This window comes from Phyllosticta citriasiana, assembly GCF_038021145.1.
Source record: "Phyllosticta citriasiana strain CBS 120426 chromosome Unknown IWZ02scaffold_7, whole genome shotgun sequence".
Classification (NCBI taxonomy): Eukaryota; Fungi; Ascomycota; class Dothideomycetes; order Botryosphaeriales; family Phyllostictaceae; genus Phyllosticta; species Phyllosticta citriasiana.
This window is the reverse complement of record NW_027117284.1, coordinates 646,003-672,109: the sequence shown is the minus strand read 5'-3', so window position 1 is coordinate 672,109 and position 26,107 is coordinate 646,003. Positions and strand designations below refer to the sequence as shown.

The 26,107-nt window shown below is 55.7% G+C and overlaps 10 protein-coding genes across 10 annotated transcripts; 6 read left to right on the top strand and 4 right to left on the bottom strand.

Moving 5' to 3' along the window:
• Positions 1–259: 259 nt before the first annotated feature.
• IWZ02DRAFT_452244 (ubiquinone biosynthesis protein-like protein coq-8) lies at positions 260–3,367 on the top strand. Its single transcript, XM_066767581.1, has 2 exons — positions 260–1,654; positions 1,710–3,367. The coding sequence occupies exons 1-2, from the start codon at positions 419–421 to the stop codon at positions 3,084–3,086; spliced, it is 2,613 nt and encodes an 870-aa protein (XP_066622250.1). The 5' UTR covers positions 260–418; the 3' UTR covers positions 3,087–3,367.
• Positions 3,368–3,457: 90 nt separating this feature from the next.
• On the top strand, positions 3,458–4,512 carry IWZ02DRAFT_452243 (1,2-dihydroxy-3-keto-5-methylthiopentene dioxygenase). The gene is made up of 2 exons (XM_066767580.1): positions 3,458–3,665; positions 3,809–4,512. The coding sequence occupies exons 1-2, from the start codon at positions 3,636–3,638 to the stop codon at positions 4,400–4,402; spliced, it is 624 nt and encodes a 207-aa protein (XP_066622249.1). The 5' UTR covers positions 3,458–3,635; the 3' UTR covers positions 4,403–4,512.
• Positions 4,513–4,624: 112 nt separating this feature from the next.
• IWZ02DRAFT_490787 (uncharacterized protein) lies at positions 4,625–6,053 on the bottom strand (the record flags this gene model as incomplete). The annotated part of the gene is made up of 2 exons (XM_066769690.1): positions 4,625–5,516; positions 5,566–6,053. The coding sequence occupies 2 exons, from the start codon at positions 6,051–6,053 to the stop codon at positions 4,625–4,627; spliced, it is 1,380 nt and encodes a 459-aa protein (XP_066622248.1).
• A 353-nt stretch (positions 6,054–6,406) lies between these two features.
• IWZ02DRAFT_420098 (origin recognition complex subunit 2-domain-containing protein) lies at positions 6,407–8,269 on the top strand (the record flags this gene model as incomplete). Its single annotated transcript, XM_066765826.1, has 2 exons — positions 6,407–7,899; positions 7,981–8,269. 2 exons carry the CDS (start codon positions 6,407–6,409, stop codon positions 8,231–8,233), a joined length of 1,746 nt encoding a protein of 581 aa, XP_066622247.1. The 3' UTR covers positions 8,234–8,269.
• Positions 8,270–9,708, bottom strand: IWZ02DRAFT_452235 (pyridoxine biosynthesis protein-like protein). Its single transcript, XM_066767579.1, has 3 exons — positions 9,432–9,708; positions 9,178–9,360; positions 8,270–9,084 (listed from the first exon to the last, which is right to left on the bottom strand). The coding sequence occupies exons 1-3, from the start codon at positions 9,549–9,551 to the stop codon at positions 8,473–8,475; spliced, it is 915 nt and encodes a 304-aa protein (XP_066622246.1). The 5' UTR covers positions 9,552–9,708; the 3' UTR covers positions 8,270–8,472.
• Positions 9,709–9,921: 213 nt separating this feature from the next.
• On the top strand, positions 9,922–11,390 carry IWZ02DRAFT_452233 (uncharacterized protein). The gene is made up of 3 exons (XM_066767578.1): positions 9,922–10,351; positions 10,563–10,642; positions 10,742–11,390. Exons 1-3 carry the CDS (start codon positions 10,111–10,113, stop codon positions 10,892–10,894), a joined length of 474 nt encoding a protein of 157 aa, XP_066622245.1. The 5' UTR covers positions 9,922–10,110; the 3' UTR covers positions 10,895–11,390.
• Positions 11,391–12,079: 689 nt separating this feature from the next.
• IWZ02DRAFT_272961 (hexose carrier protein) lies at positions 12,080–14,297 on the bottom strand. Its single transcript, XM_066763520.1, has 3 exons — positions 13,912–14,297; positions 13,727–13,849; positions 12,080–13,671 (listed from the first exon to the last, which is right to left on the bottom strand). The coding sequence occupies exons 1-3, from the start codon at positions 14,072–14,074 to the stop codon at positions 12,269–12,271; spliced, it is 1,689 nt and encodes a 562-aa protein (XP_066622244.1). The 5' UTR covers positions 14,075–14,297; the 3' UTR covers positions 12,080–12,268.
• Positions 14,298–20,510: 6,213 nt separating this feature from the next.
• Positions 20,511–22,635, bottom strand: IWZ02DRAFT_272876 (Peroxin-3). Its single transcript, XM_066763518.1, has 4 exons — positions 22,338–22,635; positions 21,914–22,278; positions 21,469–21,865; positions 20,511–21,418 (listed from the first exon to the last, which is right to left on the bottom strand). Exons 1-4 carry the CDS (start codon positions 22,493–22,495, stop codon positions 20,752–20,754), a joined length of 1,587 nt encoding a protein of 528 aa, XP_066622243.1. The 5' UTR covers positions 22,496–22,635; the 3' UTR covers positions 20,511–20,751.
• On the top strand, positions 22,556–23,873 carry IWZ02DRAFT_452217 (autophagy-related protein). The gene is made up of 2 exons (XM_066767577.1): positions 22,556–22,941; positions 22,995–23,873. The coding sequence occupies exons 1-2, from the start codon at positions 22,860–22,862 to the stop codon at positions 23,510–23,512; spliced, it is 600 nt and encodes a 199-aa protein (XP_066622242.1). The 5' UTR covers positions 22,556–22,859; the 3' UTR covers positions 23,513–23,873.
• A 608-nt stretch (positions 23,874–24,481) lies between these two features.
• IWZ02DRAFT_519598 (uncharacterized protein) lies at positions 24,482–25,959 on the top strand. Its single transcript, XM_066770742.1, has one exon. It carries the CDS (start codon positions 24,871–24,873, stop codon positions 25,711–25,713), a length of 843 nt encoding a protein of 280 aa, XP_066622241.1. The 5' UTR covers positions 24,482–24,870; the 3' UTR covers positions 25,714–25,959.
• The last annotated feature ends 148 nt before the right edge of the window (positions 25,960–26,107 follow it).

Below are 26,107 nucleotides of genomic sequence, written 5' to 3'. Positions count from 1 at the left end.
AGAACAATGATGTTACAACAGTACGCAGCAAAAGCAAGGAGGAAGATGAAACGTGTGCAATCATGTCTCTGTCTCATTTGGCAAAGCATACGCCGTGGAAAAGACAACCAAAATGACTGCTTTTGTTTTCAGAGAGGTACATGGCGACAACGCGTCGTTCTGGCAATGAAGATCTTGTAGAAAACTGTGAAGACGATAGAAGATTCAAACAAAAGTCAGACTTACAGAATGCAGTTTCACGACTGAATGTTGTTGATTGGCTGTTGTCACGTGTAAGGCTGGCGACGGCGAAAAGCGATGACGCTGATGATCAGCCGAGCTAGCACGACTCGCAGCTACCAGGAACACTGCTCCAACGTTTCTCGTCTCATTTGAATCGCGTTATGGCTCTTTGGAAGTAGCATCTTCTCTCCAATCAATGGCAGGCAGACGGCTTCTCGATGCTGCAAAACTACTCAATGCTACGCGATCCATCGCGAAACAGCATATAGCTCTCCGCTCGCAGCAACTCGACGTCTTCTCGAAAACTTCCACCCTTGCAAAAGCCCTCAAGGATCAGACCGACCGCGTCACCGTCACCGCCCGCGCCGCCGCAGCTCTTGCCCAGCGCTTCAATGAAGCAGCCCCGTCATACACCAGAGACGATACCTCAGCGTCAAAGCCGCAGGATGATACAGTTCCGAGAAAGAGCACGGTGACAGGTGATGACACGCCAGCGGGGACCAAGGCTGGGCTGGAGCAAGACCATCACTACGGAAGATCAGAGCGTAATGCAGCTGCGGGACCGCCTTCAAAAGGGAATTTGGATGTGAAGCAGACTGAGGCAGGCAGGCATCCTCTACCAGATGGCACAATACCACCGTCGCATGCGGACCTGCGCACAGGCTCCGAGGGCTTCGAAACATATTCGGAGAGGCCAACCGCTGAGCCACCTAAAGATCCCCTTGCGAATGGCGCTCAATCAGAGAGCTTTCAGCCCAGGAGCTCCTCAGAGTCCACAATACCGACACCAGGAACACGCGAGCTATCTTCGGAGGAGGCACGAAAACTGCAACGTGAGTTCGAGTCGCAAATCCCTGCGCGCGCTGCGGACTCTGAGGGCAATTTGACCTCTGTGCCTACACCTGATGTGTTCGATTCGCGGTCTGGGAAGGTCAGCCCAGAACTTTCGTCTCTCCCGCGCGTCAAGGTGCCCAAAGTGGCAGCTGACGACCAGGACGGCAAACAACACATTGCCGATGGCGGCAAGATCAATCCTGATGTTTACTACTCGTCAGCTGGTACCCCGGAACCAGAGCCTATCCCATCAAAGCAAGCTGTGCCCAAGCAGGATGAGGAGGTTCCTGAGGGTATCAACCTTGATGTTTTCCACTCTCCAAGAGTCGCTCGTATGTTTGGCGCCAAAAAACCAGGCTTAGACCGGTACCGTCAACTTGAAATGAAATTTGCTCGCAATGCCCCTGTAGATCAAACGCCTTTAGCGCAAGGCAGAGACCAGGAAACTTTCAATGTGCGCGACTCGGCTGCACAAACCCCTGAAGCTCCTGTAGCAGCTGAATCCAGTCAATCCAAAGACTCGCCTCAGAACAGCACGGGGATCGAGGAGCTGGCCAAGGATCTTGCCAAAGATGCCGAGCAGACTCCATCCGCAGAGGTAATTTGACTGTAGATTCACGTGGTCCTACGTGCTGACGCTGATAGATCTCCAGATTCCCACAGAGATGACCTCCGAGTCTGACAAGGCTGCATATCAATTAAGAGAATCTCGCGTACCATCTTCTCGATTTGGCAGGATATGGCAGTACGCCGGTTTAGGCACCAGCATGGCTTTTGGAGCTGTCGGTGAAGGTCTCCGCCGTGTTGCTGGAGGTGCCGCTACTGGCTCTTCCCTCGTCTTGAGCGCCGGCAACATGGAGCGACTCGTGGCCAAGCTCTCAAGGATGAGGGGCGCAGCTTTGAAGCTCGGACAGATGATCTCTTTCCAGGACATCAAGATGCTGCCACCGGCCATTCATGATGTCCTACAGCGCGTCCAGGATAGCGCAGACTACATGCCTGCTTCTCAGCGCAACAAGGTCTTGGCGAGGAATCTGGGTGAGAACTGGAAAGATCTCTTCAGCGAGTTTGAAGATGTGCCGATTGCAGCTGCGTCGATTGGGCAAGTCCACAAGGCAATTCTCAAGTCAACTGGGCAAGCTGTCGCAGTCAAGGTGCAATATCCCGGAGTCGCTGACTCGATTGACTCTGACCTGAACAACCTGTCCCTACTCTTGACGGCCTCCCGTCTTCTTCCAAAGGGCCTATTCCTCGACAAAACGATCGCAAACGCACGCACTGAGCTCGGCTGGGAATGCGACTATCTTCGCGAAGCCGAGTGTCAGACGCGGTTCAGAGAACTGCTTCATGACGACAGCGAGGCCTTCAGAGTTCCAGCAGTCATCTCTGAAGCTTCTGGGAAAGAAGTGTTGACTTCGGAACTCATGAATGGGAAAGGTATCACCAAGCTCAAAACTCTTGCGCAAGAGGAGCGGGACTGGATAGGGACCAACGTTCTACGGCTCTGCCTTCGTGAACTTGTTGAGTTCCGTTTCATGCAAACCGATCCGAACTGGACAAATTTCCTCTACAACGGTCAAGACAGGAAGATTGAGCTTCTAGATTTTGGTGCCTCCCGTGACTACCCGCGCGAGTTCACCGACCCCTATGTCAAGACGCTAATTGCGGCATCAAAGAATGACCGGGAGACGATCCGCGACCTGTCGATTGAACTAGGCTACCTAACGGGCAGCGAATCCAAGGACATGCTCAACGCGCATGTCGATTCGGTCCTTACTCTGGCCGAGCCATTTAAGGGTGACAGCCCCGAAGTGTACGACTTTAGCGATCAGACCATCACGGACAGGGTGAGGAGCTTCATCCCCGTCATGTTGAATGAGCGTCTGGCGCCCCCTCCCGAAGAAACGTACTCGCTGCACCGCAAGTTGAGCGGCGCATTTTTGCTCTGCGCCAGGCTTGGAGCTAGGGTGCCGTGCAGGCAGATGTTTGCAGATGCGGTGAAGAAGTACGAGGAGCAAAGCAAGGCGTAGCGTTGGAGAACGACGATTTGTTGCGTGCGTTGTATGATAGCATCTTGAGGAAGAGTGGGAGCATAGATAAAAGAACTTCGCTCTTATTTGTGTAGTCGTGATGCCTTTTTGGAATCATGTCAGCTTAAACTAGACTCAAGAGAGAAGCTGTCTAAAAGTAGTCTGCGCTCGATGAAGCTAGGGGGTTCTCATTTCATCTGGAAGTTCAAGCGTAATGCTCCCGACGTGTCGAGCCATCGTACCATAGAATGCCAAAGAATCAAGGGAATAAATACAAGCACCAGGATCTGGGAAAGCAGCCCTGTGACGTGCATGAAGAAATGGAGCAGCATCCATCAAGCTTGTGCACCAATCACATGTGGCGATTTGGAAGCAGCTCAGCGGTCCGGGATGACGGCAGGGGCCATAGCTGACGGCCGGACGATCCACGAAGGCGTCATCGCCGCCCACGCTTGTTTAACTTCAAAACCACGGCCAGCCCCGCCTTGAACTACGCTACACGACGCACCGCACTGCTCCGAATTACATCTTCAAACATCTGCAATCAATATGCGCGCATACTACTACGACAACCTTCCCGTACGTCCCTTTCCTCATGCCATGATCTCCGCCAGAAAAGTTTCCCACCGCACCGCCCCGCCATCACACCCGACCACCGCAAGAAAGAAAGCGAGCAAGCAAACAAGCACCACACCAGCTAACCACGCACCTCACACACACAGGGCGACCAACGGCTCGCGCACGACTCGGGGCGCGAAGTGCCAGCCGCACACCTTGCGTCGCTGGGCATCCACCACTACCACCTGCCATCGCTGGATTCGGTCAACGACCTGGCGGCGCAGCGGGCGTACAAGAACCGCGACGAGGTCACCATCTCGCCTTCGACGCTGCCAAACTACGAGGACAAGGTCAAGGCCTTCTTCGCCGAGCACCTGCACGAGGACGAGGAGATTCGCTACATCTTGGACGGCGCGGGCTACTTTGACGTGCGCTCCGAGGGCGACGAGTGGATCCGTATTCGTTTGGAGAAGTACGATATGATGATTATGCCGCCCGGCATCTATCACCGTTTTACGACGGATGAGAAGAATGTACGTGTCGTCGCTGTTTGCTTTTGCGAGGGCTGGCTTTGGGAAATACGGTCGACGTTTGTTTGGCTGACTAGCGACCCGTTGCAGTATACCAAGGCTATGCGCCTGTTCCAGGACGATCCCAAGTGGACGCCGCTGAACCGCGGCGAGGAGACGGACAAGAACACCTTTCGGCAGCAGTATCTCGAGTCTAGGGCTGCGGGCACGCCCGTCGCCTCGCACTAGAGCAGGTTGAAAAAGAAAAAGGTAGCTTTTGTATGTACATGGGACGGCGGTTTTTGATATCCTGATACTATCCATTCTTGTTGCCCCCAATTTGCAGGGTAAATTTCAAAGTGAGCTCCAACGTCCAAACGTGGAATTCGCTCATCTTGATGTACATCTAACTTTTGATATCATCCGCAGAATGTAAACGCTCAATGAAATCGAATTCGTGGAAACCTTCCCTCAAGTCCTGTAGTCACCGTTGATGGTGACGTATTCGTGGCTAAAGTCACAAGTCCAGTACACGGCCTCCTCGCCGGGGGTCTCGCTAAGCCTGACCAGAATCTCCAGGTCTTCGGCCTCCAGGATCTGGGCAGCCCTGGACTCGTCAACCTTCTCGGGCTCGCCCTTGACGAGGAGCTTGAGCTCTTCCGATCCGTCAGTGGGGATAAAGGAGACGGAAGTCTGCTCGGGGACGACGCTGTCGACGCCGTCGGCGTAGCCCGTGGCGCACAGAATGCGGCCCCAGTTGGCGTCCTTGCCGTAGAGGGCCGTCTTGACCAGAGGAGAGCGAGCAATGGTGGAGGCAACCTTCTTGGCATCATCATACGACGCGGCATTCACAACGCGAATAGTGACAAACTTGGTCGCGCCTTCGCCGTCGCGAACGACGAGCTGGGCGAGATCGGCAGCGAAGTCGGTGAGCACGGTCTGGAGTTCCGAGTAGCCAGCGCTGGCCTGGTCCGCTATTTCCGATCCGCCTGCCGCACCGTTGGCGAGGATGGCAACCGTGTCGTTTGTGCTAGTGTCACCGTCGACAGAGATGGAGTTGAAGCTCTTGGTCACGGCCGCAGTCAGCAGGGGCTGCAGGGCTGCGGGAGCGATGGGGGCATCAGTGCAGATTATTCCGAGAAGAGTGGCCATGTTGGGGTGGATCATGCCGGCGCCCTTGGTCATGCCGACCACTGAGTAGGTGGTATTGGGCGAGCTGGGGAGAGTGAATTGCCGGGAGAGAAGCTTGGGAAACGTGTCGGTGGTGCAAATTGCGCGAGCAGCCTTCAACCAATGGCTGTGCTCGTTGCCCAAAGTCTCGTGTGCTGCAGGAATCTTGTCGAGAATCTTTTGAATGGGTAGCCTGTTGTTTCTGTCAGCGTGCTGTTCACATCCCGGAAGCTGTTGCAAACCTCTGGCCAATGACACCGGTGCTCATGACAATGCTCCGGCTACCTTTCCCATCATCATTGTTCTCGAAGCAGTTGTCGGCCTTTTGTCCCATGGCAATGGCATCTTCAACACCTCCGCGACCGGTAACAGCGTTGGCGCAACCTGAGTTGACGACGACGGAACGAATGCCCGCGCCAGACCTCCGGTTCAGAGTATCCCTGCTGACCGTCACAGGCGCAGCCTGGAATTTATTCTTAGTGAAGACGGCAGCTCCAGAGCAAGGAGTCTCCGAAGCGATCAGAGCAAGATCATCAAAGCGAGTGTTCGAGGCCTTGACTCCGACGTGTGCGCTCGACGCGAGGAAGCCCTTGGGGTATGTACCTGACGAGGGAACGTATTTTGACTTCGACGGTGGTACAGTGCCTTCTCCGGGGGCAGAGTAGTTGCGCACGAACTGCTTCATGGTAGGGACAAGCTTTTGGAAGCTAGACGGCCTTGCGGAAGCCATATTGACGGCCCTGGAGCGTTGATTAAAATAATGCGGTCAATGGTATTCAATTAGAACAAGAACCATTTGTACCTTCTCTTGATGTCGGAGCAGTGACTCCAACAATATTTTATGACTGGGCTGAAGGGTGAAAGCTGCAGGAGAGCTGCCGGTGGGCGTGACTGCATCGCCAAAATTTCGGGCCGGTGACGGAGATGGCTTATCGAGTTATCGGACCACAAGGTATCGATGTCGGAGCTACGGACCAGCTCTCCGAGCCAGACGCGTCTACCGCGTCGCGCTGATGGTCAACGCTTCTTCTTGACATCCACGGAATCCAGTCGACCAATTGAAGATTCACAACACCGCCACGCATGCCCAGCGCAAAGAGAAAAAGGGGTGTAGCAGCAGATGCCGATTCGACACCGCGAAGACGACGCACAGCAGACGACGAAAGCAACGAAAACGACGAGCTCGATCATACCCCGTCCAAGCAAGAGACCCCCACAAAGAGGCAGAATGTTTCTCGAAGCCTGGCAGACGACCTCCGTCGTACTCAAATAAAAGATACAGACAATGGTGGTGCCAAGGGGCAGGAGACGCCCAGATCACAACGTCGAGTTGCTTTTGACACGCCCACAAAGCCACACGAGGAGGACGAAGAGATTCCAAATGAGACTCCAACAGTCGTGAAAGGTGCGGATAGGTCTGCGCGGCGCAAAAGTGCTCGAAGACTTCTCTTTCGTCAAATTGATGGCGATCAAAGCGACGAGGATTCGGACGAGGAAGACGAGCTCGCTCGTGAGATATTCGATGAGGAAGAAGCGGGGGAGGAGCGTCAAGAGGAGGAAGAGCAAGTGGAAATTCCCGAGCCATCCGCTGTGCCAGATACGCCTTCAAAACGAGGTCGCGGGCGGCCAAAAGGCAGCAAGAATAAGCAAAGAAAACACAGTCCTCCCCCGGAAGGCGTCCCGCCGCACGAGTTATATTTTTACCAGAACCGGCCTGGGGGGAGCAAGACGTCAAACAACACCTTGGCTTCGCATCAGATCCTCAATCATGAGGAGTACTTTGAGCAAATGTCAAAATACGAGGACCCGCATCAGGAGGACATGGAGTTCCTGCACGAGCTGCACATGAGGTCCTTTGAACAGTGGGTTTATGAACTCGACAACGACTTCAACATTTGTCTCTATGGCTACGGCTCCAAGCGGCGCCTAGCCACCGAATTTGCGGCACACATGTATCACTATCGGATGGCTCGAAGTCCCAACACCAACTCCAAAAACAGCCCGAAAATCATCATCGTCAACGGCTACAACCCAACCCTGACCCCGAAAGACATTCTCCTCACCATCCTGAGCGCGTTACTCCCCTCATCTGTCAAGCTGCCCTCGACTCCCCCACTCCTACACTCTCTCCTCGAAACGACGCTGGCCACCAACCCGCCCAGCGTGCCCATCACGCTCATCGTCAACTCGATCGACTCGCCCTCCCTCCGCCGTCCCGCATCCCAGACCCTCCTGACGACGCTCGCCGCCAACAAGCACATGCACATGCTCGCAACAGCCGACACGCCGACGTTCCCCCTGCTGTGGGACCTTTCGGCGCGCTCGCAGCTGCGCTTCCTCTTCCACGACTGCACCACGTTTGCCAGCTTCGCGGGCGTCGAGCTGGACGCCGTAGACGCCTTCGCCGACGTCATTGGCCGCTCGTCCCGCCGCCTGGCCGGCCGCGACGGCGTCGGCTACGTCCTGCGCTCGCTGCCCGAAAACGCCCGCGGCCTCTTTCGCATCCTCGTCGCCGAGCAGATTGCTACTGCGGTCGAGGTCGAGGATGATGATGTTGGCATGGGTGCTGGGCGTGCGTTTGGTGCGCTCGACTACGATGACGACGATCCCTTCCAGGACGCCGCGCTGGCTCCCGACACGCCGTCCAAGCGGGGAAGGGGCAAGAAGGGCGCTGAGAAGAATGTCTTGGATGCGGTCGCGCCGGCCGTGGGAGTCGAGTACAGGGTCTTGTACCACAAGGCAGTGGAGGAGTTTGTGTGTAGCAACGAGATGAGCTTCCGGACGCTGCTCAAGGAGTTTCACGACCATCAGATGGTGGAGAGCAGGAAGGACGCCGGCGGCACCGAGAGACTCTGGGTGCCGTTCAGAAGAGAGGACTTGGAGGCGCTGTTGGAAGAGTTGGTTGAGTAAAGTTGTACACTTTCAATGATTCGGATGGTTGGAAGACTGTTGTGAGTGGAGATTGATAAAAGCGCTTTTTAGGTCGTATCGGATACCCTGCTTAGATTTACATGTTGAAAAAGGAACTCTCCAGGCATCAGACAACCAACCTCCCAGTCTCTGGCGTTGAACTCCTTTGCTGGACTTTGTTGAAATGTCTAAATGTGATCCATGCTTACTTTTTCTCTCTTCTAAAAACAATTCGTCCTTCACCAGCCCCTCTTGGCCAGCCTCTCGCCCTCGGGCATCTTCTCCACGTTCAGTCCGATCATGGCCTCACCCAAGTCCATGCTGACTTCGGCCAGGACCTTGGGGTCCTTGTAGTGCGTGACGGCCTGCACGATAGCCTTGGCCCTCTTCTTCGCATCTCCGCTCTTGAAGATTCCACTGCCGACAAAAACGCCATCACAACCCAGCTGCATCATGAGAGCAGCATCGGCAGGCGTAGCGACACCACCAGCGGCAAAGTTGACGACGGGGAGACGCTTCAGCTTGGCCGTCTCCTTGAGCAGGTCGAACGAGGCGCCAATCTCCTTTGCGTAGACGCGCAGCTCCTCGTCGGACATGGCCGAGGCGCGGGCAATGTCGGCGTTGACGGTGCGCATGTGGCGGACGGCCTCGACGACGTCGCCGGTGCCCGCCTCGCCCTTGGTCCGGATCATGGCGGCGCCCTCGCTGATGCGGCGCAGGGCCTCGCCCAGGTTGCGGCAGCCGCACACAAACGGCACCTTGTAGGCGTGCTTCTCGACGTGGTGCGTGTGGTCGGCGGGCGTCAGGACTTCGGACTCGTCGATGTAGTCGACGCCGATGGACTCGAGAATCTGTTTGGTTGCAAGTTCAGCTTATTTTCAGCCCACCCGTGGTCTACCTCGATGGGGTTGTGCTTGGTGTTGTGTGCCAAGAGACAGACGTACCTGGCACTCGACAAAGTGCCCGATGCGCGCCTTTGCCATGACCGGAATCGTCACGGCGTCCATGATTTCCTTGATCATCTGGGGGTCCGACATGCGGGCCACGCCGCCCTGGGCCCTGATGTCGGCGGGCACCCGCTCGAGGGCCATGACGGCCGCTGCGCCGGCTTCCTCTGCTATGCGTGCCTACAAAAGTAGATGACGTCTTAGATATTTGGCCATTGATATTGCCGGGAGTGTGGGATGTTGGGGAATACCTGCTCGGCATTGACGACGTCCATGATGACGCCGCCCTTGAGCATGCGGGCAAGGCCAGCCTTGACCTGGAAGTTGTTGGGCTCGCCATTGCCATTGGTGGTGGGGAGTTCGGTGGCCATGATTCAAAAAAGTGCAAAAAAGTCGCGTAACGGGACGGCGATCAGAAATGAGAAGAGGAAAAGGATCTGAGATGGAGGGTAAGAGTAGAGAGAGGGCAACGAAGTGATGGGGAAAATGATAGTAAGGAATTGGCGTATCGGACGAGTGAATGGTGAGTCATGGTTGTATAAAAGTCGTCCGGGGTCGACGAAAATGGCAGACAGGGCGCGGGCGCGGCGCCACCAGCGGCGGCTCGGGCATTGCAGTCCGCGGGGTCAGCGAATCGGGCACTGCCGATTCTAGCCGACCGGATGCACTCACCGCCCGCCGTTTCTGCCACCGCCTATGACGTCGCTGGTCGATTCCACCGCTCGAACGGACAGCAGCCGACTGCAACGGAACATGAAGCTCAGGTCCCGCCGCCTCCTAAACCATGTAGATACCCCATTGCTTGTCTGACCATTTCATCAATTGATCCATCCGACCACGCTTTTGACCCTCTCCCATCTTCTCCGCAGCTCCGCCTCCGCATCCACGCTCCCTCCGCCATCGACCAACGCCAACCCTCCCCCACACATCATGGCCTCCCCGCTTCACCTCCTCCGGCCGTTTGCCCTGGGCGCCTGCTTCGTCTCCGCCCCGATCCTCCTGCTGCGTCCCTGGCAACACCAGCAATCGCTATTGCGCCCTTTGCGCTGCGACTCGCCACCATCCATCCCCGTCTTGAACGAGCACACGCGCGAGGCGCGGACGCCCGTGTGGAAGGACGGCCGCGTCAATCCGGCCGTCTGGAAGCAGATTAGCTCGGGGAGCATATTGGGTACGTCAAACCCGCATGGCTGCGGTGTCTGTTCTGCCAGGGAGAAAGAAGTGTTTGGTATTGGCAACGGTGGTGGTGACATCTCGCGAAGTTGGCAATCGGACTTGTGGCGGCAGCGTACAAGAGACGGAATCTAGGGAACACCTGGCTACTCCTCATTCAGGAACGACACCTAGCATACCATCCCGCTAACCCATTCCTTCCTCCATAGGCCTCCTCAGCGGCGTCGCCGTCGGCATCTTCTCCAAACCGCTCGCTCTCCTCATTGGCCTGCTAGTCTTTGGCGTCCAGGTACCAGCCCTCCCTTATCCCACCCCCTATTCATCCTCTTCGACGATGAATTCATGCTCGAGATCCGCGATTGCCAACTAACCCCCGGCGTTCCGCCAGTTCATCGAGTCCCGCGGCATCCACATTGTGCCGTACGAGCGCATGCAGCGGTACGCCAAGAACGTCGACGTGCGCTCCGCCATCCGGGACAACGTGGCGTTCAAGCTGAGCTTTGGCGCGTCGTTTGCGCTGGCCGGCTTTGCCGAGTTTTGAGGCATCTGAGCTAGTGTGGAGGAGTCGTCGTCGTCATCATCATTCTATGCGTGAATGGTGTTAGGAGTAGGCAGTAGAGGCGCAAGGAGCCAAAGGGTTAGAAGTTGTCATTGCCAAGGAAGGCATAAAGCCTGGTTCATCTTGAGCTATCCTCAAGTGGTCGAGTGATTTAGTCGATAGACCAATCATGCGTAACATGACGGCGCAAACATTCGCATTGCCACCGTTTGTTTCTTGGAGACGGAAGGAGGTTGTGTCGTTTTATTCATGATGGATCTGTAGATATATGTGGTGTAGCGCTCTCTCCAAGGAGTAATGAAGAAAGCAATCCGCAAAGGCCACGTCGATCTGTGAATCTTACAGTGGAGAGGGCAGGGGGAGAGAGACAAGTGGGTCGGTCGTCACATCGTCTTTTTTGCTGTTGTGTCGTCTGTGGACAGCAGCCAAGTCAAAAAACATCAAAGCTAGCGAGAAAATAAAGAGAAAAGAATGTCCTACGCATCGTTGTATTCTGCCACTCTGCGGTCTGTTCTAGTCACGCTATCTCTAGAATTGAGCAAACAAGACACATGAAGCGCAGAGGAAGAGAAAAGAGACGCGCACGAAAAGAGAGAGAAACGAGTGAGTTGAGTTGACGAATATTCCATTCATTAATCGACTGACGTGATCGATTGGTTTGATTGGTTGATAATGACAAGACGCCGTTCCATGCATGCGTGGATACACGAAAGGGAGGCTAGTAAGTAGCTACCTAAATGCCTTCACCGGCCTTCCCCCAAAGCCGACCGGTTCGAAACTCTTTCTCCAAGAGCGCCATGGTCGACTTTTTCTTCTTTCGTCTTCTGTCTCGTTCTATCATGGGTATCCAAATTCGTTTCAGTTCAGAAAAGGAGGAAAAGGAAACAACCGGCTTCCCGTAAAGAAGTCCCTCAGCTCATCCCAGAGACCTCTCGGGCCGTGCCGAGCGGCAAAATTAGACAGGGAGAGAGGGTTATGAGGGGGGTATATTGGATCCGCCATCAGATTTTCTTTCTTTCTTTTTTTTTTCTTTTTTTTTTTTTGTTCTTTTGTCCTTGTGGTCATCGAAGTTGAAAAGGGCCCATGCCCGGCCAGCTAGCCAGCGGTCAGACCTGTGCTGCCGGTGTGGCACCGTTTGGTATAAAGAAGATGGAAAAGGGGACAAGACATTAAAGCGAGAAAAACGCCGTAGCGATGCGACTAAGCTTCTTCTTTCCCGCGGCGGGATGGAAGAGGCTGGGACCAGTGGATCACGTGCCCACTGATGTTCGCGCTCGAGGCGGTCAACCGCAAGGGTTGATAAAGATCATGAGGGGCCTTGGCATGCCAGAGCGCCCGGTAAGTGAGCTACTCCCCTTACACGACGTGGCTGCTGTCAGGGTGCATGTTGCCCAGCTCGCCCTCCTTCTCGTTGGAAACGTCGCGGCGCTCAACATCGTCCTCGTCGCTGACGAAGCCGTACTCCTTGGCCTTGGCGTCAATCTCTTCCTGGGTGAGGAAGGGCAACTGGTTGGCGGCCGTGATGTAGCTCATGTTCTCCACGTAACCCTTGGCGAAGATGATGTCAATCTCCTCGAGAGTGCGGCCACGAGTCTCTGGGTAGAAGAAGTAGATGACGGGGAAAAAGCAGGCGTTGACAACGGCGAAGAACAGGTAGGTGCCCCACTTGATGTTGTCAAGCATGACCGGAGTGACCATGACGATGAGGAAGTTGAAGGTCCAGTTGGTAATGGTGGAGACAGCGTTGGCCTTGGCGCGAGTCTTGAGGGGGTTAATCTCAGCGGGGTAGAGCCAAGGCAGAGGCAGCCAGGTGGCACCGAAGAAGGCAATGTAGGTGAAGAGACCGACGGCGGAACCCTTGGCGTTCTCAGGGCCTCCGGGGATCAGACAGGCGAAGACGAGGACCATGGACAAGCACTGTCCGACGGTACCAACGAGGAAGAGCTTGCGGCGACCAGCACGCTCAATGAGGAACCAGGACGAGGTGGCGAAGATGGAGTAGACAATCATGTTGACACCACCGAGGAGCAGGGACATGTTCTTGGTCTCGTCGATGGAGTCTTCGAACAGAATTGGGAAGTAGTAGATGACAGCGTTGCAACCACCAATCTGCTGGAAGAGCTGGGCCGAGGAACCGATGAGCATGCGGCGGCAGTGCTGGGTCTTGCCGCCAGTCAGTAGGTCAGCGTAGGTGGTGTTGCCGCCAGCGTGACCGGAAGCGCGAATGCTCTCCATGATGACGGAAGCCTGCAGCTTGGTCTCGTCGTCGTCGACAGAGGTGCCGTTGAGCGCAGCGAGGACCCTCATGGCCTCCTCGTGCCTGTCCTTGGTCAAGAGGAAGCGAGGCGACTCGGGCAGGCCGACCATGAAAATGGCGACAAGGAGACCGAAGAGGACCTGGAAGGCAATGGGGAATCGCCAGGACAAATCTTGCGAGCCGTAAGAGCAGCCGTAGTCGATCCAGTAGGCAATCATTGTTCCAAAGGCGATGACACCACCCTCGATGCAAATGAGCAGACCGCGGTTGGTGCCTTTGGAGCACTCTGCCTGGTAGGTGGGAATGGTCGAGGTGTTCATGCCGTTTCCAAAGCCAGTGATGGTGCGTCCGATGATGAACTGGGCCGTGGCCTTGTGGCCCTTGACGGCGGAGATTTGGATAATTACGCCGAAAATCATGATGAGGGCGCCAGTGATGATACCCTTCTTGCGGCCCAACTTGTCACCGACCATCAACATGAGGACAGCACCGAACAGACAGCCTGGAAACAGTTAGCTCGGAGGATTTTTGAAATCAAATTTTTGACTAATACATACCGACTTCGTAGATGGCGGTAACGAAACCTTGGTAAGTCTTGTCATCCTTGGTCTCGGGAAAGTAGTCGTTGAAGGGATCAGCAGCGATAATTCCCGACATGACGCCCTGGTCGTAGCCGAAAACTGTGGAGGAGCGTCAGCATGGGGGATGGAGGAGTGGGCGGAGCAGGAGCAGGTCGACTTACGCAAGAAACCGGTGGTAGCCACGGTCGAGACGACTAGACTGAGAGGACGGCCACTCAAGCCGAAGAACTTGGGAGCCTTGACATTGATGACATTGTCACTGGGACGGGGAGAGTAGCTCGCCGCGTGGGCGTTGAGCTCGTGCTCAGTCTTGTTGTCGGCCATTTTGGGTGTGAGACAGGACTGTTGAGGACGACGGCGGCGGTGGAGGGATGCAGGCTATAGATATATGCCTGGTTGCTAACGTCGGTTGTTGCTGGTAGCCAGCCAGGCAAGTGATGGGACCCCGGGTCACAGTACCAAGGAAACGAAGCCGCTCGCGTTCCGGGAAAAGCTCGCGTGTGGTGGTAGCGCTACACGGAGGGAACGAGGACCAAAGAAGGGTTGAAGGAGCAAGTCGAGGTTGATCCGGGGAGAGGAGAGGTCTTTATCCTTTATGATGGTGGACGGAGAGGTGACCGGGGGGGGGGGGCACTAGATCCCTGCGAGCTAAGTCCATGTTTCTGGCAACGATTGCGGGTTGGATGCAACCTGGTGGTGGAGGAGACCTGAGCCAAGGTAGGGCGAACGTCATTGGCCGGGGGAGAGTGCCACATCAGGACGAGGTTAGGTTAGGGAGGCGTGGGGCCCCCACAGAGACGGCCAAATGCATCTGCAAGACCCTCGAAGGTCGGCGCTGCGATCTGCGCCGTCGAGGGCCCGAACCGAACTGAAGCTGGTGCTAGAGTGAGAGTGAGAGAGAGAGCGAGAGAGAGAGGGAGGGAGAGAGGGCTGTCCGTCGACGCTTGGCCTCGGCTAACCTGTCGTTTTTGTGCCCAGCCGTTGAAAAACTCCCGCCAGTTAGACATTTCCTTACCTAGGTATTTTTTTTGTTTCGCGCTGACATCACCCTCGCTCCGGTCCCGTCCAGTCTACCTTAGTCCTGCGTGCTTCTCCCCGCCGCAGGGCCACGGCACTCTCAGCATCGGTGGGGACTGCGCGGGTCTCGCGCTCCACCGTCTCCAGTCTTTCCCTCCTTCTCTTTGGCCTCTCCCCGCGTGCACACCCGACTGCATCTTACATTACCTTACCTTAGCTGCTCATCTGCCCTCTCGGTCTTACGTCGCCTTTTCCCCGGTGCCGTCCGGACACGACGCCCACATTGGCTGTCGCATAGGATAAGGTAGGTAAGGTAAGGTACGTACCTAGCAAATGCTCCACGCCAGCCCCTTCACCGACACCACCGCTGCCCCGGCATAATTTACAATCTGGTAAACCTACATTCCTGCTACTACGCCGCTCCGCTCTTGCATCCGCGCGCCAGTGACATGTGTTATCAGTGGATTGCCTCTCTGGGCATCCCTTCCGCCACCCGCCCGCCTCGGCACTGCATGTCTCTGCTGCTGAGATCCAGGGTCTCTAATTCCTTTTCTCTCTCTCTCTCTCTCTCTCTCTCTCTCTCTCTCTCTCTCTCTCTCTCTCTCTCTCTGTAGGCGCAGACGCAAACGCAAATCCATACACAAGTCCTTTTCCCTCTGCGTGCCATAACCTTGCCTTGTCCCTGTATGCATGTGAATCATTATCCACATCTCATCTCGCAATTGGCCGCACGTGAAGCCCGTCGCATGTTGTGTATGCCCAGGCAAGGCCTGCGTAGGGCCAACAGACAGTCGGTCCGATGCCCGCATACTCCATCCAGCTCTCCTCGTCGTCGTCGTCGTCGTCTGTCGTCGTGAATGGTTCGCCAGCGGTGGGGGGGGCGTGTCAGCAATTGGGCTGCACAGAGACTGCTGCACAGAGGCTCCACGTCTGTGCAGCCCAGCACCTTTCACAAAATGAACTGAACGAGATGGCGCACAAGTCATGCTCACCACGGCTGCTGCTGGCTGGCGTTTGGCCGCGAATGACTTCTCTTTCCGCTACGGAGAAGGAAAAATTTCTCACCCGCTGCACCCTCGTTTCGACCTCTGATTTGCGGCGTGGTCCAAGCCTGGAGCATCCCTGCCGCCAGGCCGTCAGTGGCTTGATGCTTGGTTGTCCAAGGCCGCTGATCTCTTCCTGGAATGCTACTCCTCGTTCGACTTTTGTCGGTGACGGCTGACGACGAAGCGACCCTTGAACGGCCAAGACGGAGCGAAGCGTCGGAAACGACACGAACGAAAACGTCCATCGAGGTCGGAACTTTTTTGTGGACTCGCCCATCCATCGCTGACCAACAAAAAGACCGATGACTACGGCCTTATTGGCTCTGCCTCGCGCAAGGGGAAGGCAGGCCCGGTGCCAACGTCTCGACTGTTTGCTGCTCTGGATGCCTTGGTGGACTGGACGCGTGAATATTTGCTGATGCAAGGCCCAACGGTTCCTTGCAAGACAGAGTCAGATATGGGGTAGGTCTGACGAGAGCTTGTCCATGGAACCCTTGTCCCGAGGCGCTTTGCCGCGCGAAGCTTGGGTCGGCTTACCGCCATCGTCAGGCGGCTCTGCGTCAGTTGCTGCTTCGGTACCTGAAAGTTAACAACCTCGGTGCTGGAGCGCAAGAAAAAAAAATTCAAACAACAAATCTATCCGAGGCCTCGATGCGGCATGCGCATTCGCTGCTCTCCCAGGATGATCTATTTGGATCGACGACATGCAAGTAATTGCACCTGTCGGCACTTTTTGTTGCGATCAACAAACACTGTCTCGCGCGAGCATGAAGACGTCAATCATGGACCAAACGAGTCGGTCTTCCATGGGGTTTGGCCTTGAGCGAGCCAGTAGACTGCTCGCCAGACGTCCATCTCGAGCCTCACTAATGCACGGAATGATGCGCTCCATGCCATGCCAGAACCAGGCGTCGCATGGCTCCGCACTGCAACTCTCCCGTCGCCAGGTCTGTGGTTTGATGGACGCAGGCTAAAGTAGGACACGGCACGCGCAAGTGGATAGGCTCCTTGTACAAAAGCTAGCATCGGGACTAGGCATTGGTGCCTGTTGCCGTCGTGGTCTGGAACTGTCTAAATCGAAAACGGTCGACGTGTTGTTGTCGTTGAGCCAAAAGCGTCGTGTAGCCCTGGCAGTTCGTGAGCGCATCCCCCCGCCTTTCCAAGGGCTCCCCTCCTCCCTCCCCGCTTCTCCAGATTCTTTCATGACGCCTGCCTGCTTGTTGCATTTAGCAGCCAATTCTCCGTGACACCACCTCGCCGTCACACTCCCATCAGAAGGATTGTGATTCGGATGAGTGCTGTCCCGGGGGCGGCACCAATGGACGGGCCTACGGTCCCGCTTTTGCGCGACTCTGCCTCTCACTCATCACAGGTACGAAAGCATTTTCCTTTTTCCCTCATCAGCCTCGCGGGTTTTCCGGTCGAGTTGGGGGCGTGGCAATCTGCAGCGCAAACAAGAGGCGTAGCGGCAGTCACGAGTAGCCGCCGGTGACACCCGTATCCATTCTTCCACATGTCCGTTGGCCCGTCGGGTGGTACTGGGCTCCTTTGCATGTAGCTAAGGTCTTCTTTCGGACGGTCGTCGCCAAACAAAACATTCAAGCGCAGAAACTCCGAACCGAATCCCCGCGGGGAAACGCGAGTGGCGATGCAAGCACGGCCGACTTCTCCAAACGGCGCTACTGATGCGTCTGGGGACTGGGGAAGCACATGATGCCGTGGGGTCAAGTGCGTCTGATCGCATGTCGTCGACGACAAGAAAGTTGAAGCAAAACTCCAACTTGGCGCCAACGACGGCCAAGCAACCACCACACTCTCGGCGTCGCTCCTCTTTTCTCGACAACGACACAGACACCGTCGCCTCGCCTCCACCTCACACCCGCCCGCCCGCCCGCCCGCACGCACGCTCCACGCCCGGCTCGCTTCTGTGCCCATGATCCTACTCCCGTCGCCAAAGGTCTCAAGTCTCCCGACCCCAGGCCATCCACAAGGTCTGCGCGCGTCGTGATCGGCCAGAATCATCCATCACGTCGGCACCGCCATCAGGTTGCAACGGTGTGATGCGTCATTGTCTACAAGTGATCGAAGGAATGAAGGAAACGCGCGTGCCTTCTTACATGCGTCCGCAGGCATGTTTGCTGTCTGCCAGTCAGTCAGTCAGTCTGGCTGGACATTAAGATCGGTACAGTATCCATGTACGTGATGCTCATCTCAATCCCTTTGCAGGCAAGTGTCCACGTAACCACATCACTTCCTCGACACCGCATTCAAAAAAATTCCCTCGGAGACTTCTGTCAACAAATGGTCGTCCGTGACCGCCCGCGGCACAACAGCGCTGGGACATTAACCCGTCCTTAGGTACGAGTCGGCAGGGCCAGCAGGCGCCGGCGGTGTCCATCAACGTCTGGGCGCAACCACGCATACACACACGTCGCGCTGCTCTCTGTCCCAGGCAAGCAGCCGAAAGCGATGATGGGTGACGATGATGATGATGATGATGATGATGATTACGGGAGCCGGACGGACTGCCGGTGAAGGCCGTCCAGGTCCCCGGTATCAGGTGCCAGCAGGGAGTGCCGCGGCCGCCGCGCAGGGCAGGCGAGGCGAGTCAAGCGCACCCTCAGCCAAGGCGTTGTCTTCGCCGTGCGTGATGTCAGCGGGGCCAATCTTCATTGCATTGAGTTTCGTCTCTCAGGTCATCATCAGTCAAGCAGGTATCGATCGATGACGATGCCGGATCAAGTCGCGCAATTGCGGTTTGTTGTACGAAGGGGTGGTCAGGCACGAGCAATCTTCAAAGCACGGTTTCGGCACTAGGCTCCTGGTCTGAAGACAACCGAGTCAAGTTGTTCATGGTGCTGTGGTACAACGGGACGAGGTCGGTAAAAATCAGCCAGTCGTGAGTCGTGCAATCTGGCAGCCGATTGTCGTGGCTGTCCGTTCGGTTTCGGGGAAGGAAAAAAGATGATTTGATCGTCGATGTTGAGCCTCATTATTCGCTGCCAGCCCTGCTTGCTTTGTGCAGGTAGGCCGACAGGAACGACCCAAAAAAAAAAAAAAATTAAAAAAAAAATTTCAAAGACTGAAGTCACAGTCATTTCCCGTGTTCTATGGAGGGAGACGCTCACGACACAGAGACACTATGAATTCAAGCCACGACCATCTTAAAGCGTACTTCAGTCCTCCATTTTTTCTTTTTTCTCAAAGGCTCCGCGGAAACCTCTGTCAGACACCGCTAGGCACTGACTTGCTAACCACGCAGCCTTAGGATGTCAAGTCCAACCACCGCTAGCACCATCAGTGCCATCATCAACTTGACACATGAAGAATTTCTCTTTCGGTTCACTCTGCCAGCTAACCAACCCATTCCCACACGTCACATGGTAATCACGGCGTCAGAAAACGTCACTTGCAGTCTGTCATCCAATATCACTATGTATCCATCGACCATCACCACCACTCCTCGCCATTCCGCCCTACCGTCTTTCCTCCGTCGCCTCACCACGCCATGCCTCACTTGCCACCCCGAAGCGCTTGGCGGCATCCTGCCTTGTCCAGACCAGCAGCAGCAGCGCTGAAAGGCGGAGAGGCGAAAAACGGGCAAAGCGGAAACATGAGCGGGAAATATTGGCGCAAACTGACGTCGGCTAGCTGCGGTGCTGCAAACTGCCTAAGGCAGGCAGGCAGGCAGGCAGGCAGGCAGGCAGGCAGGCAGGCGGGCGGGCGGGCGGGCGGGCGGGCGGAACCAAGGAAGGCAAGTAGAGCGGGCGGGAGGGAGCGAGGCGGGAAACGGGGAACGGGGCAAACGGATCGAATCATTGACGCAACCAGTGACTGAATGACTGGCTGAATGACTGACTGACTGACTGCCTGCCAAGCATATGAGATGTGGACGAAGTAGGCATATGTATATATACATACCATCGTGGTGAGTATAAAGCATTTCAGTTCTCTCCCAAAGATGTGAGTGGACGAGAGAGAGAGAGAGAGAGAGGGAGAGAGAGAGAGAGAGAGAGATCCACAACAAAAGCGCATAATTTCGACAATTCTTCGAGCAGCAGTTTGACTGCCTACCTACCTACCTACCTACCTACCTAGCCAAGCCAGCCAGCCAGCCAGCCAGCTAGCTAGCTAGCTAGCTGGCTAGATAGCTCACCGCAAACAAAAAGAAGTGGGTGGTGTAGAATCCCGTCAACAAGCTCGCTCCCCGACACGGCGGACGGCATTTTGTCAAAGGAAAGAGAGGAGGGAAAGAAGGCCGAGGCTACCTAACAAGGCTAAGGCGACGACACGCAGCATGCACGGGCGGGAAAGTTAAGGTAATGTGAGGCAAGGTCAGGCAGGTGGGTAGTGGGTGGGCGGGAAGGATTATCGACTGGCAGGAGTTTGTGCATGCACTCACTCCAGTACATGACCATGTGGATGGACGGATGGACGGATGGACGGGAGGGTGCATACGTAGATCGTGTTGGGCGAATCGATGGAAAAGTTACGAATAGGTGAGCAAGTATTCTGCTTTCCTTTTTCACTTTTTCGAGTCGAACCTCATTTTCCTTGCTATCACGATCAGTCTGTCAAAATAATGCTCTCTTCCATTGTTCAATCGTATTGCATTGTCCAAGTGTTTGCGGGTATCGGGAGGTAGGTGCAGAGTCTTCATCCGTCCGTTCGGGTCGCCTGTATAGCGATGCGATATAAACAAGATTGGCGGGTGTGAAAATGGTCGTGTGTCGCGTGCGTGCGTGCGTGGTTACTCGTACATATGCCCAGACTCAGCTGGGAAGAAGAAGAAGAAGAAGAAGAAGAAGAACCAGAGAAGTGAAACAGGTCAAGAACGACCGGGAGCGCTGTGCTGCGTAAGTTGCCTCTTCTTCCGTCCACTGCACGGCCTCTCCTGTCTCCGTGTCAATGCTGCCATGCTGTGGAGGTGCATGAGCCTCAACTGTCCTTGCCGTCCTCCCTCGCCAACGCTTTTCCCCACGCGGCCTCAAACTCTCCGCCTCCGCCTTCCTCCCTCTCAACAATGCTCACGTCGCCGCCCAGTAGCAAACTGGCAGCCGCGTCCTCTGCCGATGTCTGTCCCGTTGTTGGCCGCGTCTCTGCACCTCCGCTGCCTTTGCTTGCATCTTCGGGCGGCTCAAACTCAAAGTTGCTGCTGTACACGACGGCGGCAAAGGCTTCGAGGTCTCTCACATTTTCCATGGCTGCCAGATACTCATTGTCAGCACCCGACCCAATGGCATGCGCTTGGCGGCAGAAGACGGCGAGGGTGTTAGCCACTTTCGTCTTTGCCGATTGGGGATCTGTGAGCTCGACAATGCGGGCGGTGGATGCGGAGACGGGTGGCAAGTGATAAGAGAGGGTAGCGATCTTGTTGTCGATGAGCACGGAGAAGGTGGCGTCAAGGGTAAGGGTGAGGACGTGAGAGAAGGAAGGCGAGTCGATTATGTCGGAGGTTTCGTCTAGAAGACGGCGCAACGGTGTTACATTGTTGGTGTTAGTATTCGAAGTGTCGGGGTCGGTGTCAGGCGTCATGCCTGATTCGGTGAGGACAAGGTTTTCTTGCTCTGATGGAGGAAGCAGAAAGGGTAACCACTTGGAGGCTCTGGCGCAAGGTCAGTAGAGCAATGTGGACATGATGGAACTGATATATACCTGCGCTCTTCCTCAGTACCACCCTCAATCTTCTTGCGTACTTCCAAAGTCAACTCGGATAGCCGCTCCAAGCTGATTTCCTCGCGCGGGTTGAGAGGACCAAAGACTTCTTTCACAGCTTCGAGTACCCTTTCCATGATGTCCTTGCATCCTCGATGCAGAAGCCACCAACTGAATGACAGGTACTTGCGATTCGTCTCAAAGTCGTTACCGTATGATTGCTCCAAATTGTCGTCATCGTGGTTCTCTAAGCTGATGCGCGATCCGTGCGTGGGCGGCGAGGCAAGAGAGACTACGCTGGCAAGATAGTTGCGACGGCCGAGGAGGTTGAGCTGGATTCGTGTCAAGAGAGTGAGGAGGGATAGCGTGTAGAGTAAAGTAAATGCGCGCGCAATAGCTGTCCAGGGTCAGTTCCAGGCCTAAGCGCCACCGAACAAGCTCTCACAATTGATCTTCATATCGTTCCATAACTGCGCTTTGCTCTTCTTGGGCCTGAGCGGGGTTTGAGAAGATCCATCTCCATTGTTGCCATCAACAACCTGGCTGGCGTGCACGATGCTTTCGCTTTGGAAGCTCTTCAAGCTGCGACTGTCGTCGTCGTTGGCGCTGGGGGCTTCGGAGGGCGCATCCGTTGAAGCAATGTCCGATGGGGCCACGCTGCGCTGCAGTCGCTCGGCCTTTTGCCTCTGCAGCTCGCTCAAGGTCTGCTCGACAGGAAGAGCTTCAAAAATGTTCTCAAAGGCGGTCGGAAGGATAGCCAGGACAGTAAAGGTACAGTCTTCTTGGTTCTGCTCGAAACGACGACGCAAACTAAAGGGGAAGGTCAGCCATCGTGTCATCTCAGCGCTACGGCAGGGATTGCAGGATACTTTTCACGGGCGATGCGGTCGTCGCTCATGCGCTGACGCGCCTCGGTGAGTTTGCTCAAAAGATACTGGCCAGCGAGATATCCGGCGCCCAGCAGACCAGCGCCGACGGCGAAATTTGTGCGGTTGCGCCTGAACCATTGGCGCGTAGCAGTTATCATGGTGGGCGTCTCATGTCAAGTGATGTGTTCAGTTGCGCGCGACGTAGACCACGAGGACTGGGCTGGACTGGAGGGCGGTGGTGGATGGGTGGTTGGCAGCCGAGGCCCGCGATGCGTTGATGTCGTCGGGCCGTCGCTGACTCGTCATGCTCATCCCGCCCGCACTTCCAACCTGAGGTATTGATCTATCTGATCTACCCCACTGTCCTCCTCATCGTCATCGTCCTCCCCTAGTCGCCACACCCAACTGAACTTCACCCAACCCACTTACCTGCCTACCCGCTGCGCGACCCTTGGCCTTGTGTCCCGATCCCTCTGCCTGTCCAAGCACAGCACAGCCATCCAGTCCGCCGCCGCCGCCACCATGACCATGGAACCGCGACGGCCGCCAGAGTACACGCTCGACGTCTTTGCGGACCCGACCTGCGTCAAGGATATTGTCAAAGGTAGACGCTCTTCTGCCCATTCATTCCTAATTTTCGCTGACGGCCCATCGCAGCCATTTTGCACACCATCTTCTTCCATCGCTATTTTACGCCCGTCACCCCACTCCACCGCGATCTGCTCGATCTCACCTTGCCAGCCATCGACGACGTTGATTTGGACACGCTGATCGATCAGCGCGCAACGGCGCTGGTGCGCGCCCTCGAAACAGGCACCGGCCACCAGCAGCGCGGTCGAGGCCAGCTGGCCATACAGTTCTTTGAGAAACGCCGCCGCAAGTCTTACTTCCCCTTTGGCACATTGGGCAAAGGTCGAGGGGACGAGGAGATCTGCTGGGAGATGTGGATGCTCGATGTGACTCTCGCTACGCCACGGACTGAGACCGATGTGATCAAAGTGCGCCGCGCCATGGAAAAGAGCCTGCAAAAGACCGCCCTCAAGATTGTGTCCATCGTAAGCAAAGACAAAGACCACATTCCACCCATCACGACGACCGACACGAACCCATTTCCATACCAGATTCTCGTGAACCCCAAGACCGAAGGCTGGGGCCAGCGCATAGGCATCTTCTAACGATTTCCGGGTCCATCTTGTTACGGAAGCATTGGGAGGCGTTTTGCTTGGTGCAGGATATCATATACGCATGTATACTAGGAGTTGGGTCATGTTCAAGAGTCATGGGTCGGTTGCACGTTCTGGGACTGTTGGCTAGATGTTGCAGTCTCTTCGAGATACCCCAAATACACAAGCATGAAACGTTCGTCGCTCCAGCATTTCGTTGATGGGTTCTCAATATTCGATACACCGCGCACAAAGAGGGGTGAGAGTGGACTGACAACAGCTGTCCACAAGTCAGGTGGTATGTGGCTTGGCCAAGGGCCGAGGTCAAGAACCAATTGGAATGCGCCTCTACACGGGAAAAATAGCTCGAAGGCGCTTTCCAGGTTCTAGTGCACTTCCTTCGCTTTGCATCAACCCGTGCGAGTCGCCGCCGTCAAAAGTTCAGACGCCGACCGGCTACACACGGCTCACCTGGACGCAGCCACAAGACCTCAAAAACTGCCCGAACTTTTCCTCATACGGCAGTTGGAAAACATGTTGAGAACAAAACTTTTTCTTGTAACAAATCGGCTAGTTTGCAAACAGTTGCAAATGACTAGCTTCACTGACTGCTCGCGTAGAACGACAGACGCTCTATCCACTCGAGGAAAAGGGGGTTTTCAAACTGCCATCTGAGCATCACATATAACCTGGAGAGGCTCAAACCACGGGAACCACTACGCTTCCCTATATGGAGTCAGTCCAGACCAGACTGCAGCAAAGCGCCTCCGAGCCCACCAACGCGCGGGCGGCGCTTTCGCCCCCCGCTTAGCCACCACCACCTCAGCAACCCGAAATTAAGGTGTGAGATCCGCAACGTGCGACTGCGTCGAAGCTCTGTTTCGACGTGCCAAAACAGCATCACTTGCAAGCTGGTCTTGTTTCGACTGCGGGATGCGCAGCCTAGGGGAGTGATCGAGCACAACAAACTTTCGTAGATGGCGCGTTTGGCTCTGGGGTAGTGTCGGAGCTTTTCTGTTTGGATTCGAAGCCTGTGATGTTTATATATACGTCGAGCGTACTTCCGCGGATGCAATGTTTAGTAGGTGACTGGAATTTCTACGATCTCTTTTTTCTAATTTCTTACTCTCCTTTGCACTTGTTTGTTGCACTCTTTTTCTCTTTCGCCGAATAGATATCATTTGCTTTGAGAGCTCCTCGTCTATTCCTCTGGAAGGAAATACAAATCTCTCTGGCCTTGAAGTCAACAAGAGCTTGGAAATAATCCTTAATATTAATTCCCATTGACGGATACGACTCGAAGCCGAATCCACGAGAACGGACAGACCGACTAGTCACTACTGTAATACGACCACTGCATAATATTCCAAATGAGGCACGCCTCCATACATATCAACATTCTTCCCAGCATGCGGTCCCCGTCTCGAAGCAACATGCTCCGGGCAACCCGCACACTTCTCCCCATCCTCGTTCTGCTTTCAAATGCCACGACGGCAGCAGCGCTGGCCCTCGCACAAACCGAGGGAGGCGAGGAAGACACATCAACCATGGTCATCATGACGGTGACGGCGGCACCATCACCACCGCCAACAAGCACCTTCACATCAACAACAACGCCGCACCCAGGCAGCACAACAACGACAACGCTGCCCGCCGTGACATCGACGGCCGCCGCCTCCCCCACCGCCACTCCACCCCCCAAGCAGGCCATCTCGGGCGGCCTCCTGGCCGCCATCATCATCATGTCCGTCTTCGTCATCGGCGGCCTCTTCACCATGGCGCTGATGTCGTGCCTGCAGCTGCGGCGGGCGCGGCGGCGCGAGCGCGAGGCCGACGTCGCAGCGCAGGACACGCGCGCCGCGGCCAAGCGGCGCCGCGCCGCCGCGCACCTGGTCGGCGTGGGCCCGCGCGTGGCGACGCCCGTCTTCTTCGCGTCGGCGGCGGCCGTGGCCGCGGGCGAGAAGGTCGGCGAGTGGGCCCCCGCCGTCGAGAATGAGAGGAGGTGGCCTGGCGCGTCGTCGCGCCTGAGCATGCGGAGCGACGGGGAGTTGGAGAAGAAGAAAATGATGATGATGATGATGAAGGATGGCCCGCTGTGGCGCGAGAGCGTCGTCGAGGTCGACGACTCGGAGATGGATTATTCCGAGATGGATGTTGAGGAGGCGGAGTCGGCTTCGAGGTGTGCGAGCAGGGGCAGGGTGAGGTGGACTTGAATCAGGCAGTGCCTGGTTTGATGTTTATACTCCTGGACTCTCACAGTTGAGAGGCTTCGTGCTTTGTTTTGATGGACGTAACTTCATATCTACCGTAGATCCCGTGCGCTCGTCACCATGTACGAATTAAATGATAATGTCTTCTCCTCCGAAGTTGCCAGACCTGCCTAGGTTGCTTTATATTTCGAAAGTTTGGCCGTCTAGTTAGGATTGAGTAGGGCAATTCGAACAGAGGATACGCGGTGGTTCATGTGCATGGCATACCGGTTTAACGGCAGCCGCAACTCACCATAGTGCTCCGGTCCGAGTTCGTTCGAAACCCTGCCTTTTCTTTTTGGTTTTGTCGTCCTCTTTTTGTACGTACGTTGCTCTCTCCAATTAAAAAGTCGTGGGT